At 39.8% G+C, this 18,911-nt stretch overlaps 1 protein-coding gene across 1 annotated transcript in view; it reads right to left on the minus strand.

Annotated features, from left to right (window-relative positions):
- The window catches only part of LOC124167662, a 59,734-nt gene that overhangs the window by 38,223 nt on the left and 2,600 nt on the right, over window positions 1–18,911 (minus strand). The window contains exons 2-5 of the mRNA XM_046545646.1: window positions 10,462–10,604; window positions 8,118–8,433; window positions 6,043–6,139; window positions 3,007–3,206 (exon numbers count right to left, since the gene is read on the minus strand). Coding sequence (XP_046401602.1) covers window positions 3,007–3,206; window positions 6,043–6,139; window positions 8,118–8,433; window positions 10,462–10,604 — 756 coding nt within the window. The remainder of the gene's footprint in view (window positions 1–3,006; window positions 3,207–6,042; window positions 6,140–8,117; window positions 8,434–10,461; window positions 10,605–18,911) is intronic.

Here is an 18,911-nt window from a genome sequence, read left to right on the forward strand (position 1 = left end):
GATGTGTTGCATCATTTACTACCTTCTTTTCATCAACTATTTTTCTTGTTTCGATATAATTTCCGTCGGCGGCTACTACGTATTGTTATCATATATATCCATAATGTCAATAACATTTTGATATACTGCCAAAATATCAATCGTTGTGAACTATTTGTACTGGCCTTAATTCGCCAGAAATATGTGGCACTCCGAAAATATGTATATTTTCATTGAATGTTTTCTCGAGTGTTGAAGTACAGCATTAATGAGCAATTGTATAGCTATCGGTACTTTCAAGTTATCGGGTCTCTCTTCTTGATATGTGAGGGAACGTAAATGAAGGTTGAATTGACCACTAGCTAGCATAGGATATTAAGAACATTTGAAGGAACAAGGCTTCCCGCATATTGCTTGGTAGTTTTGTTTAGACAAGTTATTTTGGAAAATTTCTGTAGCATTTTTTATTATATTATTTTTATATATTTAAGTTAAAAAAAATATTGTCTGCCATACATACCGTTGGTATCCCCAACCATATTCTGACGTTTCTACATTTTGGAGAATTTTAATTTTTGCTACTTATGGTAAATATTACACCAAGGTGGAGAAAAAATATACCATGAAATTTTTACCCCGGATAGATGATGCCAGTAGCAACCAAAATTACCGATGATGCTTAGGTCAAAAACGCATCATTTTTAAACTATAGAAACTGTGAGCCAAGCGCTTCGATTGGCCTCAAGTTTGCCGTGTTGCTGGAAGCTCTGAAAACTCATGACTTCGAATGCTTTATAAGCCGGAGGTCGCGATGTATTTAAGGCATCCGGCAACAGAGCAAACTCGCGGCCAATCGGAGCGCGTGGCTCTAAGTTTCTGTAACTTAAAAATGGTGTTTTTTCACTTGCTATGCGAGAAAATGCCAAAAAGGACATATACTACATCCTTTACGTGTTTCGTTTTTCATATAAATAGTTTTGGAAATCGAAATGACAGCCGAATAACAGATATTTTTACAGTGGTGGTTTTCACGTACACGATATTCTCAATGCCACATTCCTCGGAGCAATACCCCCAAGCATTAATTGAAATTTTCATCTAAGTATCGAGAGGTCAAAAACAGTGGCGAAGTCAGGAGCGGGAAAAGGGTGCACATGGTCCCCCAAACCAATTAATTTTAGCAGAAAAATATTAACCAATAAAACAAATTTATTCTACCCCACCATTATTAGGAAGCGCAACTAATACGAAGGGGGAGGGGACTCAAAAATAAGTGGACGGAAATCGCTGCCCACGTAACTCTTACAGTTTGGGATTCTCCCACCACATGAATGTTAATTCATCCTCCCTGATATATATTCACCAACGGATGAAGTTTGCCATGACTGAGTCAATATGCGTAACGGAGTGGGTATAGATGGTTGTAGAGAGCCCCTGTGACAGTTTTGATCGGCATTGGAAAGAACGAGTACCAAAGGTGCTTCGCGCAGTGGAAAGGAACGTTTGAACCAATATAACAGTGTGAATGGAGAGTACTTCTAAGGTGAATAACGTTTGTAATACAAAAAATAAAATAAATTCTGATTTTTTAAAATTCCGTCCGGTTATTTTTGGCTCATAGTGCCAAAATACCATAAAATGTGATTTCTAAAATAATTTTTTTTTTCACATTTCCTGAGAAGTGAGTTCCACCCCCTTGGCCTCCCGGGTTGTGCCCCTCCTCCGCCTCAACACATCATCTTGGCTACGCTCATGGGTCAATGGTTGACCAGACGGAGTTGGAATGACCCATTATTGCTATCTTTGAATAATGCAAAATGAATCACGTAGTAATGTTACACAAAACTTTATTGTTCCGACCGCGGGCTGCAACCTTTATGTAGTCATTTAGAAGATAATAATGCGAAAAATTTTGTGAATAGAAGTATCATTTTTTGCTCTTTTATCGCTCTGTATTAGTTTTGCTTCCTAGTATTGTAGAAGTAGAATAAATTTGATTTGTAGGTCATTATTTTTCTGCCAAAAAGTTATTGGTTTGTGGCTCCTGTGTCCGCTCCTGACTTCGCCACTTCTTTGACCTCTCAACACTTTGATGAAAATTTGAAATAACGTTTGGAGGCTTTGAAAATTGCATCTTAGTGAAAACCACCAATGTAAAAATATCCGTTATCCGGCAGTTATTTCGATTTCCGAAACACTTATAATGTAAAACGAAGTACTGAAAGGGTGAAGTATACGTGCCCCCTCTAGGCTACGCCACTTCCTCAATATTGACTATAAAGGGTGTCCCATTTATCTTGACCACCCGAAATAACTTTTTTGTCCAGATGCAAATTCAAAAATATGACAAGCAAATGTTCATTAGCCGTCAGGGGGACATTAATAAGGATGATTGCCTTCCTTGTAGCTTTGTTATTTACAAAGATATGAATAGCGGTATGTCTTTTTTAAAGGGCAGCCTATATTTTTTATTTTTTATACCCCACTTACTGTGGACGAGTTTCTTATGACTGGTGTGCATTTTACTATGTTTTCATTTGTTCACCGTCAACGTCAGCAAGTGGAGTAGTTCCAATACCCGCGTACCTGCACTAAGCGCTAGAGAGTCAGTCATTTTTAATAACACTGTGTTTATGCTAATAGTCCAGTGTTCAACATTTTTGAATAAGTCTGTAGGAGAGGAAATGAATTGCCGAATAAAATATATAGGATGCCATTTAAAGAGGACATACCCCTATGCATATCTTTGTAAATAACAAAGCTACAAGGAAGGCAATCATGCTGATTAATGTCCCCCTGACGGCTAATGAACATTTCCTTGTCATATTTTTGAATTTGCATGTGGACAAAAAAGTTATTTCGGGCGGTCAAGATGAATGGGAAACCCGGTATAGAAGTTGAAACCCAGGGTCGGAACGATGAAGTTCAGTGGAACATTACCAAGAGATTTATGTCGTACTATAGATATGTAGTTTCACTTAGTGAAGCCTGCTGAACACTTGATATGTATATCTTGGGATAACTCACTGGTGATGGGAGCTGCCCTGTCCAGTCGGATGAGCGCGATGTCATGATGCTTGTCCCTGCTCTCGGAACGGTACTGCGGGTGAGAGATGACCTCGGCTACATTGAAGTCCTGGACGCGGTCCCCGCACACTCTGCCGTCATCGTAGTTAACGCAGTCGGGGTCGGTGTCCGTGTTGTGTTCTCCGAGACGCACCGCCACTCTGAGGAGGAAGAAATAAAACAAAAATATGTAGTAACATCCGCAGGAACACTTCTTCGTGTAAAAGTAGATGCAGCATCAGAAGTTAACTTTTTTTGGAATTAGAGTTGTCAATTTTAAGGATGAAATGTGTAAATTATTGGCTTTATTTTTATTGGTGCACTATTATTTTAACCCCCTGATTATTTTACTATTGTTTCATACGATTGTTACATATGTATGAGCTATTTATAGCTTGAGTTAAGATTTTGTATTTGTCGTCGTTCTTCGTAAAGTTAATGGATATATTTTGCAGTTATATTATGTTTGTTATATTAGTATGCTACTTTGTGGATGGTGGATCCATTGACAACTGATAAATAATACCCTGCGAGCCACCTCAAGGGTACTTAGGAGGGGATGATCGACCACTGTCATGCAGCATGGAAGAGCATTCCCACATGTACACCATACGGTCATAAAAATGTGCCACATTCATGCAAAGGCAAAACTTGCCAGCTACTCATGGACGCAATCTGACTTTGAGGCTAGAGCATGCGAAATATATTGTTAAAATTGCTAGGAAAAGTCAGAAACATGCATTAAGCAATGCTGAAGTTAGTAAGCTACACTATGAGTCAGCTTACCTATTAGTAAGTCTAACGCTAGGTCGTTGTAGTCTCTTATGGATCGTGGAAAAAACGTTCTACAGTACAATCTGTTCCACAGTCCAAGCCTCTTCTTTTATTTTTTATGATTTGATACCACTGCAGGATGGATTTCTAGAAGAGGGGGATTTGAAGGCCCCAGCCCCCTCGAATCTTTTTCTCTTGTAGTACCCGCCATACATCCCCTTGGGAGACTACTAACCGAGGGGCGATTTTTCTCTCGACATTCTCTTAAAAATTTAAAGTTGTGATTAGAGATCAATTTTCGGTAAAAATCGGAGACTATGGTCGGTAAAAACTGACGTTGACGCTGATTTTCAGTAAAAACTGACGTAGATTATTAATTTAAGCATTATTCTAACGAAATGAGTGGCTGATTACTCATTATTTATCTATCACTGGGAATTGAAAAAAGTACTAATACAGATAACTCCGATACCTGTAAGTTTTCTCAAGATCTGATATTATTAATTACTACCGCCAGTGTCCTTAAGTTTTTTTGGAAAAATCAAGCAGATACCTACGGAGACCAATCTATATTAACTACATGTAAAAACTGACAATAAATTAATCATTATTAAAACGAAAGTAGCGGGTATTTAATAAAATACGTGAAGAGGGAATGGACAAATAAATACCGTATTGGTGACTCGTACACCATCTAAGCCCCCCCTGAGAACTTCACTGATTGTTAGACATTGCCAGCCTCGGTAGCGGCGGGGTGAAGTCCTCGCCTGCCAAACAGGAGGTCGTGGGTTCCAGTCCCACCTGGGTAAGTTACCCCTATCCGGGGCATGGTTTTTTGTGTACGTTAAACTGTTTAGCATGTTATTAACCCCCATGTAAAAGGCCGTATAGAGCTGTATGCGGTGGTATGGAAATAAATATGAAATAAATAAATAAGTTTTAAAGAGGATTTTCATCATCGTGCCCTCTCAGGTTATTTGAAATACCCAGGTCGCAGAAAGGTTTTGCTATAAATTATTATTAAAGTATTCTACCGATTAAGGTAGGTTTCCATGGAGTGCTTAAGAAGAATTCCGGGAGCCTCCCCGTACCTCATGCACTTCCCTCTTCAGTGCACAATAAGGCCTACTACCTTTCATTATATCTAAAAATCCTATTCTTTTCCTTTCCCTCCCTCGTTTACCTAACATTCTTCCCTCTAGCACTGTTTTCAACATCCCACCCCCGCTAAGTACTCCATTCAAACCTTCTGTCTCCTCCGTACGTGAAAAAACAAATATATTCATTTCATTGCAAAATGATTGGTTAATTCCTCGAAATTGTGCCCTACACAAGAGGATACTTGAAGCTTTGACAATTACGTTGTAAAAGAATTTCCGGGAAGGTTCTCCGGACTGATACACCGAAGATCAATTTCATAAATGAATATAACTTAGCTTATTAACTGACTGCCAATAATCATTTCTCTATTATAAAGTATCCTTGACGTGGTCGATTATCTGCTTTCCCTGTTACACTCGTTGCATCAATCGCCTTTCACCCAGTTTCTCTTTCAAATTTAGAACATCATTGTCATTAACCAGTAATTATAAAATTAAAAAGAAGAACTTTGTGCTATCACATTCATCATCAGTAGAGATACGTGAAAATCGCAAATGCGATAGATGCGATGACTGGATTTTTATGATATTTCTACGCAAATTTGCCTTTTCGACGGAAAAATTCGTACATATAGTGCCGAGCGCAGTTTAAATGCCCCGCCGACACTCACCGCTTAAAGCATGTGAGCGACTGGCCAGCTACACCTCCGCCACTGTCTGTGCTGCTGTGTCTCATTCCTTAATTTATTTTTGTTCTACAACATAATTATTTAAGATATTCTGCATTTTGTCATATAACTGTGTTTCACTACATTTTATCGTCATCTACCGCATTATGAAAAAATATTATAGACGCTACAAAATGCGATAAACTGTTATTGAAAGTGCGATAAAATAAAAATGAAAGTGCGATTTTCACGTATCTCTAATCATCAGGTCACCACCTGATGAAGACGTCTAACGTTGAAACCATGGTCGTAAATCTGTGAATAAATGTTAATGTGAAAGCACAAAGTTATTCTTTTTAATTTTAATAATGAATCGCTTTCGCCAATTTACGCCGCTAGCAATGAATTTTATCAGTAATTATAAAATGGTATCGGGAAGTTATGTTCGTACTTACAATCTCACGTTGCCGATGCCCGTGACGCAGTGAGCCGCAGTCAGCACGTATCTGGTGCTAATGAGTGATCCACCACAGAGGAACTGGCGACCCTTTGCTAAAAGCCAAAACATGTGTATTAAATACTAAATATCTAAAAAAAAGACGTTAAATTTACACTAACAATAAGCAATATTGACAAAACTTTTTTCTTTAAAGTAAGCGTTCTTCGATTATTTCCTCCTCCTGTTACGAAAATGATACTCAAAGATCTAGATAAAAACATTGCATAAGAAAGGATTATTTTTCACTTAAAAATTAAAATTTCAGTATTTTATTTAATTCCATTACTTTTGGCATCTTTAAAAAGTAGTTCCAAGCTTTTGTCTTAAAAAACTCGTGCGTTGCCATCATTTTTTTATCTAGGAATTTCAACCCCGTGTTCATGTGAGAAAAATGCTAAAAATCAACGTCGTTATAACATTTTAAAGGGTAACATTACAAAATTTTATTCATTAATTTATTTTTTGAAGCATTTACGCGATTCGTGATTACACGAAATGAAATATCAAAACACTAGGTACGGCCCAAGAAAGCAATCTAGCACCTATCTTCGTTGTCCGTGTAATACAGTCTCTGTGTGGTCGTAGAAACTGAAGACTAAACATAAAAAAATATGAATTATTTGAAAATGCATTGGATCTCGAATTCGGCATTTATTGTTACCGTCAAAATTGAATGACGCTTATACGGGATGGAGAAAAATTTTGTTATGAAGTTTTAAACATGGATAGCTAACCAGTAAGAATTAGAATTACTACTGATATCTCGGTCGAAAACGCACCATTTTCAAACAACATAAACTTCGAGCAAAGCGCTCAGATTGTACGCGAGCTTGCCCTGATGTATAATTCCTTGTTCCCTGTTCCTTGGATACATCGCGATCTTCGGCAAATGAAGCATTAAAAGTCATGAGTTGTCCAGAACATCCGAAAACAGGGCAAACTCGCGGCCAATCATGGGAGCGCTTGGCTCAAAGTTTCTGAACTTTAAAAATGGTTCGTTTACGACCAAAACATCATCAGTTATGTTGGTTCTTTTGGAAGTTTTTTTTGTGGTTCACTCATGAATTTGAATGCTTTGCTAGCTGTAGATCGTGATGTATCCAAGGCATCCGGCAACAGGAAAAGGGCGCGACCCATTTCCTGTTGTTTTCGTGACACAATTTTTCTCCATCCCGTATAAGTGTCATTCAATCCGACGGCAATAAAAAATGCCCAATTTGAGAACCAATGTATTTTCAATCGATTCATATGTTTTAAATGTTCAGTCTTCAGTTTCCATGGTAACACAGATACTGTATTACACGGACAACGAAGATAGCTGCTAGATTACTTTCTCGGGCCTTACTTAGGGATTTTACAAGAAGCCCGACGTATCGTGACCCTTGCCCGCCGCAAGTTCTCATGGAATGCTTAGATCTTCACAGTGGCTAGCAAGAGCAAACTCGCGCCCAATTGGAGCCCTCGGGTCAAAGTTTCCGATAAACGATTTTAATTTCTCCTGGTGAATACTATTGATGAATTTTACTCGGGTTCTCAACCAGGTTAATGCTTTTATATAAGCCGACGTTTCGAGAGACGACTTGTCACCCATCTTAACCCTTTATAACCCAGAACCGATTCAGGCAGAAATCATACTTCAAGATTTTTCATTTTAAAAACTTGAAAATTTTACACTCAATGATAATTATCGTGACAGGTAACTATTTCATCATTAAAATTTACACTACAAAATAATGGGTAGTTCAGATATTTCCTGAATAGAGCTGAAAGATTAAACATTTTTAATGTTGTTTAGAAGCAACATAGGGTTATAAAGGGTTAAAGGCCTACGGAACGTCAGCTTATTCGAAAGAATTAACCTGGCTGAGAACCCGAGAAGAATTCACCAAAGTTTCCGATGCTTAAAAATGTTGCGTTTTCGCCCTAAACATCATTAGTAATTCTGGTTCCTATAAACATCAGCTATCTAGGGTTAAAATTTCGTGACACAATTTACGTGGAGTGGATATGCTCCAACCCGCGTTTGCTTACACGTCTGGTACTGCAGGAGTGCCAGCCAGGGGTACTCCTTGAGGTTGGCCTCCTCTCCGCCGAATATCCTGTCGCTCACGTCGGCCCCGCAGGTGTCCGTGCGGAGGAGTCTCCAGTTGGGGTGGTTGGATACGCTCGCCCCTGTGGTCACGGTCGCTCCGCCACCGCCCGAAGAACCTCCGCCGCCCAAGCCGAAGAGTTCGTTGGCGTTGGGCCTGGTTCCGCCGCCGCCCTGCCCTCCCGTCTGGGTCGTCACGGGTCGCACTCCGCCGGATGATTGCGTGGACGAGGGACAGCAAACGAGTGGGCGGTTGCGCTAGGAAGAAACAGCGTTACAAGTCGATACCGCCACTGCACAAGCGCTGAGCAGTGAGCAATCGCCCACCGAATCAAATCCCCTCATCCAGTATTACTAGGGCTTATTTAAGTATACCGGGACTAGCCACGTTGATAACTTTTACGGAGTCACCCGCAATGCAATTATTTATTTTCAATTTTTTGTAGTTATATTCTTGTATTGTTCGCCCTATAATTATGTATATGTTGGAAAAACATTAAACATAATAAATAAATAAATGCACAGATTGTGCGAAAAATCACAGAGGAAAAATCTTTCGCCTTGACCGGGATTCGAACCCGGATCCCTCTAATTCCGGCCGAGTGCTTTAGCCAGTTAAGCTACCGAGGCATCATTCTTCCCTGTGGATATTTGTGGACTTTACCGGACAAGGTGGTATGGACTGCCGAGCATATTATGCGACTAGCAGTCCAGGTCGTGCGCATGGCGCCACAGCCGGGTTCGAATCCCGGTCAAGGTGAATGATTTTTCCTCTGTGGATTTTTTGCGCAATTACTAGGGCTACTAGATGAGCGGATTTGATTCGGTGGGCGATTGTTGAGCGTTTTTGCAGTGGAGGTATCGAGGTCTTAGAGCAAGGGTCTTCAACTCGCGGCCCCCGGGCTGTATTTGGCTCGCAGGCTAATCACTTTCACCTCCTATAAGCTAAAGAAAATATTTTATCGCGCCGCACAATGTGAAATATACATCGACACACTCGTCCAAAATAAACAATGCCAAAAATTGCCGTGATCAATTGTTCTTTTTAAACAATGAAGACTATTGCAGTTTGAATATTTTTTGTTTGAATTTATTGTTGTAGTGGTAAAGTGACGTGAAGCGTTGTGGACTTGTATGTAAAGTTTCGTGGTGCCTTCCGGACGATATGAAATCGATTTTTTGCCCTTGCACTAAAAAGATTGAAGTCCCTTTTCTTTGAGGTTGTCTACTAGCCATTAAATCCAAGCATAATATCTACGTAACATAACTGCGCCCATAGCCAAATGCATGAAACTATCAGTAGATGTTGTTAGTAAATGCACTCATTTAATAGCCTTCTATTTCTATCTATGTTGAGCAAAAGTCCTCTTTACGTCCCACCTAAAAATCGACACGACGGTATGTGGTTGAATAAATCAAATGCTCCATGTATTTATAGGCCCGATGGGAACGATAAATTAAGAGGGATATTTCATTGAAGGAATGTGTGTAGTGAACCGCTTTCCCACGAACAATCTAGGGCTGTAATAAATGCTAAGAAAAACTCAACTCCGGGCATTTAGTATTTTGTTTCTTTTTTTTGTTGCTTTGTTGTCTTAATATGTCCCCCCCCCCCCCCCCCCCCCCCCGCCAAACGCCTATTGGTGCGGCTTTCAGGGTAGTATGTAGGTGTAATATACCCCTTTGTTTTCTATTCACCATTCATAAAACTACTCTATTTACATATTTAAGTTCCCTGCATCGATTATGGGACCTCGGACCTTTCGGAGCTTTCCGGGACACTGTGCAGATCACTACGCTATTCGGGTTTCTTGGTTGCCATGGAAATTTACTGCGGGACCGGAAACCCATCGGTCCGTGGTTGGATACCCTATCTAGGGGAATTTTTTGCCTGGGTAATTATAGTGAATTTCACTGCCATTAACTCGACAGGTTATGAATATGTCGCATTCTATCACCTAGTTGGTCCAAAGATCTAGACTAGACCGCTAGAGGAGACTTGCCCTCTTCGCTTCTATAGCGTTGAGGTGTTTTCCCCGTCCTGTTCCTTCCGCTCCTATCCTTATCCCAGAGGCGTCGTCGGGCTCCTATCGCGGCGGCGCCTCTTTCCTCTTTCCTTCCTCTCCAGCCCCTCCCCGGGTGATCGGGCGTATAAGCCACTGGCTTGGTTCCCGGCCTCGGTGCGTTGTATCCCTGAAGGGTTCGCCCTGAACCCTCATAACCTCTGTTGTAGCCGCGGACGAACTAAAGACATAGTTAGGCATGCATGTCGATAATAATGCTTACCTGGAATCCGCACTGCGCCCGCCTTAGGAGGCTCACCGTCTCCGGAGACAGCGGCCTCTGGCTGAGCAGGGATCGGTAGGCATCGCAGCTGTCGATGGATATACACTGACCGGCCGCACGATCTGGAGTCCGGCAACTGTTTTCTGTGTCCAGGAGAAAACAAATAAAGCTGTATAAATTTTAGTTCCTACTACGCGGAGCAGTTTTTATTTCGCACTTTAGCATCTATAGCGATCTGTGCGGGTTGTTATCGAACCCTATGGAATAAAACTAGTATCGTTTTATTTTGTGTTATCCTGGGGTAAAAGCGGAAAAAATATGCTTCGAAGAGTTCGTTTTATAGCTACACAATGCAGTTTTGATAAGAAAACGTGTGGTTCATGTTAAAAGTTACTTTTTGAATCAATTAAGAACTCACAAGGTAACATATTATTACGAAAGATGCCAAGAAAAATTAATGAATTTGATAGATTAAATGAATAGGAAAAAATTTTTTCAGCATATTTCTGATATCCCGGTCCGTTATTATTTTAATCATAATTTAAAGAAGACAGATGCTTAATAAAATTCTCTCGTTTCTTCCTATGCAACGAGATCACTGAACCCCATATTCCACTTATCTCTCCGGGATGTAATATGGACCTAGTGTTCTACGGACGTAGCCATAGTCTCCTCAAGGGACCAATGATTTCCGCTTTAACCACCTTAAGAAGAAATTCTTAGATTTATTGACATAGATTTCCGTAATATCCTTACAGACACCTCTTGGGTGTTGTGGAAAGGGTGAACAATATTCTGAAGTGATATAGCTTAGTGCGTGAAATTGTGAATGCACACTGACCATTCATATACCCTAAGCTTCCGTGCTAAATATTTTGCATTATTCAAGTGCTTTTCGTGCTTACAAGTTATTTGATAATATACCTCAGAATAGAAATCCATTAATTGTGCGTGCTTAAATTTCATTTCCCCGAATGGGAAAGCACAACATTTGGAATCGTTGAAATAATAGGCTCGTTTATAAAATTCTTTCGCTGTCGATTGTGAGTGAGTCTCTTAGGGATTGCAATTGTGGACTGTATAATTAAAACTGGCAGAAAAGGAAAGTAGGAAGGTTTTCAAAAGATAGGTTGGTGGAAACTGAAAGAGAAGGGTATAGCAGATGCCATTTACGAAGCTGTACATGGTAGAACAGCAGCGATGAGAATCCTCAATATACAAGACCGGTGGAAAGGAAAAGATGAGAGAATTGTGGAAGCTGTAGAGGAGGTTTTAGAAAAAAACGCATGGTTAAGCTGATGAACTCTTCTCGGGAAATCAGCAGAAATCAGTATGGACATTGCTGCCAACGTTTCGCCCTGGTGACGATGGCAGAGAAGGCCATCGAAACGTTGGCAGCAATGTCCAACCTGACGCGGATGATTTCCCGAGAAGAGTTCATCAGCAAGATTCGCACGGGAAAGCGCCAAATCCTTCACGTCTGGTTAAGGTCCACCAGAGAAGAAGGAAGCATGGTGTTGGAATGAGGAAATGGAGAAAATAGCCAATGATAAGAAGACAGCAATGAAGAAAAGGGATAAACGGGAGAGGCAGGAGGAAACGAAAGCAAACAAACAAGCAAAGAGGGAAGAAGATGAAGAATTGTAAGAGAGTTTCAGAAATAGAGCGATCTTTATTTTTCCGTGCTACATTTTTGAATAAGTCTTAAGGAGAGGAAATGAATTGCCGATTAAAAAATATAGGGTGCCCTTTAAAAAAGACATTCCGCTATTCATATCTTTGTAAATAACAAAGCTACAAGGAAGGCAATCATGCTGATTAATGTCCCCCTGACGGCTAATGGACATTTGCTTGACACATTTTTGAATTTACATCTGGACAAAAAGGTTATTTCGGGCGGTCAAGATGAATGGGGCACCCTGTATAACTATTTCCTTTAGACAAAAATCCTCATTTTAAGTATATAATTGGAATTAAAGTCCCAGTTTCATTTGCATGTCCTTACTTGTTTTATTACTGCCCCCTTTTGCTCATTCACTCGATGTCTATATTGGAAGACATCCAAAATCTGCATTATTTTATTTCTGAATTACGAGCTAAGTATTCTATAGAGAATAAGTCCAAAACGAGGATTATTTCTAGTATTTCACATTCAGGAAGCGGAACATATTGAGATGAGGATGGGAAATAAAGAATTCTTGAAAAAAATTAGGGAAATATTTCCGAGAAACAGGACAGCGATGCACGAAGTAGTTCGTAACATCATTTCTCGGTTAAAGGTTATCTCAAAAGTTGTTCGGCAAATGTTTAGCTTTAGAGCGAAAAAAGCTGGTGTTATCAGTCTCGTCCCCAAAACTAGGTCACCAGAATTATACGCATAATGAACCAAGAAGATTACTCTTCTCCTTGTTGCTACTGCTAGAGAGAATAGACATTTGGCACGACTATCGGTCGTATTTTGACCCTATTCATTGTAAACTGCGCTATCCTGGATTTATTTATTTTGCATCAAATCCAAAAACAGTCAAGAAAACCTTAAATATTGAATTTAGAAACAAAGGGTTAGACAAAGTGCGAAAAAATATACCGAGATCAGTGGCGCAGCGAGGGGGGGTTTTTGGGGGCTAAACCCCTCCCCCCAGAGCTCCGAGAAATATTTCAGTTTAATCCATTTTACTTACTTGGATTAGGATTATTTATGGAATAATGTTAGGATTAATCAAATGTCCCTCAGAAAGCCGTAAAACTCGCCATTTCGAACCCTTAATCTTAAAATTTTTCTGGAGGAGGACCCCCCCGTAACTCCGGCTTACCTTGGCGGGTATGCAATACCCCCACTCCCCGAAGTAGGAGGTCATCAATAGTGAGATTACGAAGTGGGGGTATCGATATTTCTCAATGCTAAGGAATAAATGAAGAGGCCTATACAGCGCTTTGAGAATCGTGGAACAAGCTGAGGACATGTAAAAATAATGAGGCTGTTATGTTTAAACCATTGCCTTTGGACCAAATTTATGATTTTTTTGGGGTTCTCACCATTGGGAATAGACTTGATAATGCCCATTTTTGGGACTAAGCTTGCCACCGTATTGAGGTCACGAAGCAAAATTTAGGACCAGGGTAAAATTTTCAATTCCTAAGTGATACGTTACGCACACATGACACTAAAATTGATAAACTTTTCAGATTTGATGTATATAATAAATGGTAATAACTAGTATATGATGATATGATTAACTTTAAACAGAGTTGTCTATACGGGGTAAAGAAAAATTTTGTGACGAAATTTTAACTCGGAATATCTAATGCCAGTTGGAATCAAAATTTCTTATGACGTTTAGGTCGAAAACGCATCATTTTTAAACTTCAGAAATTATGAGTTAAGCAGTTCGATTCCGTTTCTTGGATCTATGGGTCAAAATAGAACAAATCGCAACTTAATTTTCTGTTAATTACTCAGATTGACTTGTAATCGCATACATCATGTGATAAATTCCAAAAATATTGCAGTTTTTACCCTCAAGTTAACTCCTCAAATCATGAATATGCGTAGTAAATGTCTATTTCGGTAATTATTAAGTGAAATAAAGACAAGATAAAGACACGTAAAAACGATCTCATTTCCTTAGCCTTCTTGTTACTATTCTGAAAATTCTTTTTGCACTCGTGTCACTTAAAAATATAAGAAAATCGATGTATCAATCAAGAAGTGATAAAACTTGCTTTACTAAGATAATACATCAAAATCGGGATGGAATCGAAGTCATAAAAATGATCAAGCATCACTAATAGTATAAGACCAATTAATTTAAACTATGATAGCTATTCCTGTGACTTCTTGGGTATATTTCTGCTTTTTTTACGTGTCATATGCGAGGATAAAGATATCAATATTGTCACTGATTCAGGAACTCCTTTGTACGCAGTTTTACCTAACAGCTCGCATAAAATACCGTTCATTGCACTAGCACAATCCAGCGTTATCGGTCTATTTTATCGTTAGTGAAATTTCACAATGGTAAATGAAGGTTCGTGAAGTAGTCAGGAAATTATCATTTATTGGCGTCCAGCTCGCTATTTTTACTTTCAGAAAGTTCAGATTTTTAATGTTTTGGTCGAAAATGGATACTACCTCTCAGTTCGGGGCCACGTGCAGTTTTTGCACCAGTTTCAATAAATACCTGGTCCTAACCAAAAAGGCCATCGATAGCTAAAATACTGCTAATGCTTGCTGTTGATTTGATGACGCTAACCTAAATTTTTTGCGCGTAAAAATTATTTTCTATCAAAATATGGTAATTAGTGCAAATATTCCGGAGTAGTCGAATTTTATATTTTATGAATTCGTTTTTATGTTATTACTTCAGCGTTAGCGGTCTATTTAGCGAAATGTCGCGATTGGAAAATGACAATTTACAGGAAAAAAATGGCTCTGGTGTAGTTGATTAAATATTACTCTTTCTTACCCACTGAAATCAGCGGTGGCAGAGCATTGCCTGGACCTCAACCTTCAATGATTTTCAAAAATACGAAGTTTCTATGTCACACAGACAATTATTGGGATGGCATTATAAAAGAAGCAATTGAAACTTACTTAGAAGAAAGGAAAATAAATACAGACGAAGGATTCCAGTTAAGCAATACGTCTTGAGGATTTGTGAACCTAATGAGCCCATCCATGATTATTTTGTGAAGTTAATGTTTCTGGAAGGGTAATACCCCGCTTACAACGATAGATCACTCAAGGCTCCACACTCCACGGGAGGGATTTTCTGGGTTACACCCGCCCCTTGATAGAGGCGCCAGAAACGATTAAAATGGCCTCAATAAATAAATACTCGTGCAAAAATACTGTTTTGAGTCCTAGAAATCACGTCATCGACATCAAAAATCCCAAAATTTTCCCCGGACCCTCCTTTGCTCTAGGGTACTTTCCATACACCCCAGAAGGGCCCCAAAATCTCCGGTAAACCACCCCATTTCAAAATCCTGGCTACGCTACTGACTCCCAGCTTATTATGGAAAATAAGTCAAATGAAACACACACAGAGGAACACCTAATTGGTGTCTCCGCCTGTCAAAGGGCTTGATAATTTTATGTCAGTAATAGTGATAATGCGCTTGTCCAACGCGAGAATAATGAGTATTCAAAGAATTCCTTCGTGAATTTTCGTAATGCGATTATAATTACTGTAGTATGATTGTAAACCACTCGAAGGACAATCTTTCACTCATGTCCGATAGCGTCCACATTCCACGCGGCGTCGTTAGATTGCACGCGAATATTCGTCCGCCCTCACGATCTTAATGAATTCTCCGCCTATTGGTTGCTCGGCTTCATAGTTTACACAGAAATCAAGAGCAGGTGATAAGATCAGGATCCAACTGTAAAGAAGCAAGAATTGGGAAAGGAGTGAGACAAGGCTGTGCTTTGTCACACGTAATTTACTGCTTCTACATCGAGAAAGCTATTCATGAAATCAAAGAAAAGGCCTCGGTAGTAATTATTCATGGAGTAAAAGTTAGTATATTACGATTTGCCAATGATATAGCTGTCATAACAGAGACAGAAGGATTTGATAAAAGATTCTGATTGATATGGGTAGATGTTAGCAGAAAACAAGCATAAGGAAAACCAAAATATAAGTATGGTGCAGAAGTGAATAAGAAGCGGATATCATTAAAATAAGGAAACAAAAACGGAGAGGTGGATGAATTCTGTTATTTGGGAAGCAGGTTAACTGGCGACGGGAGAAGCAAGAAAGAAATTATCAGCAGAATAGCCCAGTCGAAGAGAGTATTCCACCAAAAGAAAGACCTGCTTACAGCGGGAAATTAAAACATTGAAGTAAGGAAAAAGTTCATTAGAACTTACATTAGGAGTATGCTCCTATACGGAAGTGAGGCATGGGCAATGATAGCAGCGGAGAAATATAGGGTAGAAGCCTTCGAAATCTGGTGCTATAGAAGAGTGATGAGGATCAAATTGATCGACCGATTTGTTAATGAGGAAGTCCTAAGAAGAGCAGTAAATAAATATATTTAAAGCCTCATGAAATGATAAGAAGACGAAACAACCTTGTGGGTCACATCTTAAGACATGATGCCCTGATGGAGGTAATCGTCAAAGGACAAGTAGGTGGCAAGAACGGCTAATGATAATGAAATTGATTTTTACCTAAAATACAGTGTTCATTAGCTAGTAACTCAATCAGTAATTCGGTGATTTTTTTAACGTTTAAATTTACCTAGATTCGAGATATGAAGTGAAACACTTTGCACTTTGGACTGGAGTTTAATAAATTTTCATGTGGAAAGTGCTAAGAGTTTCCCTTCATATCTCATAATGGATCTCCACAAAGTATCTGCCTCATCCATCCAATTTACCTAGATTCATAAGAAAAATTTCAAATGCAATTTCCTAGAAATATAGAACGGCATGCCTTATTATTGTGGCTACCATTCAAAGTACGATCAAAACACCGTGTCTTTTGAAATTTCCATGGAAATGACCAATGCAACTTTTGTCGACCTATCCTTTAGATTCTTGGAAAGTGACACTGCCCTAGTTTTTATTACAATGACCTTGCATCGTTCTCTTATGAGTTCTTGTGTCCTCGCATGAGAGGGAATCGTGTGGGACTGGGCCTTGAACTTAAGCATTGTCCGTCTGTTGTGGGATATTCCAGTGTATGAATTGCGCGAAATTTCGCGAACTTTGAAGGACCCTTGACGCATACCTTACCCTCACGACTCTCACCTTCTTTGCTAGCCATCTATTGCACAAATGTGAAACACACTGTCAAATGTTACAATGCAGACCTGGTATTAGGATATTGCTTTACTCTCACTCAGGGGCGCAGCTAGGAATTAAGGCTTGGGGGGTTTTAGGTGCAACTAGACCTGGGGTGTGTGGTATACCCGCCAGGATAAGCGGGAGGTACGGGGACCCTCCCCCAGAAATTTTTTAAGATAAATGGTTCGAAATGGTGAGTTTTATGGCTATTTGAGGGATATTTTATTAATCCTTACACTCTTCTGTAAGTATATTAATCAAATGAAGTAAAACGGATTAAACTTAAAAGTTTCTCTGAGCTATGGGGGGGGGGGGGGGGTAGTTTACCCCCCAAAACCCCCCTCGCTGCGCCACTGCTTTCACTCACTTATCCAACCTTAGGCTCCTTGCAAACGCACCGATTTTGGACGGCCGGTAAATTATCGGCCGTCCACCTTCCAATAGGTAACAATTGGCTTGGGAGCTTGCACCAAGGTGACTGCAATGAGGAGCCGCAATCCCATCTCATAAAAAGGCTGATTTTTTTTACCACTTCGGTTGGTCACATTATAATGAATTTTCAAAAATGTCCATGGCGCGGCGACGAGTACAATGCGAATCACTTTTCCCCCAATATTTTGAACTATAATGTTTGTAATTGCGAGAATAGCATTTAAAATTACTGAATTTGATAGATCACATCATCATGTTTATAAATTTCGGTTAACACCTCCAATAACACCTTATTTCTGCGTGAAACTGGGATCACTTTGTCCGTCAGCGACGCGAGTGGCGACTTTTGTAAACCCATTTAAATGCGCGGAGGGTGACAACACATTTAGAGGCCAACTTGAGGATACTCTATTGTAATATTCGTGAGTGAACAACTGGAGGCCATGGGAGCTGCTTGCGCAAAGACCGACTGCGCAGCGGTACCGATAAAAAGTTGGTTTATCACGACAACCAAACAAGCGATCGTTTTACCGGTTAAAATCCAGCGTATGTGCAATCAGCGCTCCACCGATAAAATGTCGGCCGGTTTTTTTTACCGGCCATCCAAAATCGGAAAGTGTTCAAGGAGCCTTAAGGTTGGGTTGGAGTGAGGGTAGAGCTCACCCCAGACTTAGTTACTGGCGTGTGAATTTCACACATTCAAGGATTCCTCACACTGGAGGATTTTTTATTTGAGTATGTCCGAATTCATACGGGATTCTAACGCGGGACACTCCAGCCAGCAGCCAACCACTCTGTGCTTTAAACAGGCCACCATGCTCCCTCGTGGGTGTTACTCGTTTCCTCTAATATTTCTCGAATTTTTGATTTCAACCTGTTATAATTTCGCCAAGGGAACCACTAAATATAATAGGGACTAAATAACCGCGAACTGAACACGACCGGTCCGGCGAGAGTGACGTGTCCCCTTTAGCCGACCTCGCACCAATCGGCAACTTGGAATTCCAGCTAATTTTAAACTCTCAAGATTGTATTATGTTGTATTGACTTGGTAGATTGATAAATAGCTTCATTTGTCAAAGTTTATAAAACAAAACGTTAGTAATATTTGTTTCTAAACCTCCAGGGTTGGTTTTATTGGGTGTCCGCAATTATGCAGTTGATGTGCTACGAGACAAAAATTCTTTTTACAAATCGAGTCTCTCTTGGAGAAAAGTTTACA

This window comes from Ischnura elegans, chromosome 11 (assembly GCF_921293095.1).
Source record: "Ischnura elegans chromosome 11, ioIscEleg1.1, whole genome shotgun sequence".
Classification (NCBI taxonomy): Eukaryota; Metazoa; Arthropoda; class Insecta; order Odonata; family Coenagrionidae; genus Ischnura; species Ischnura elegans.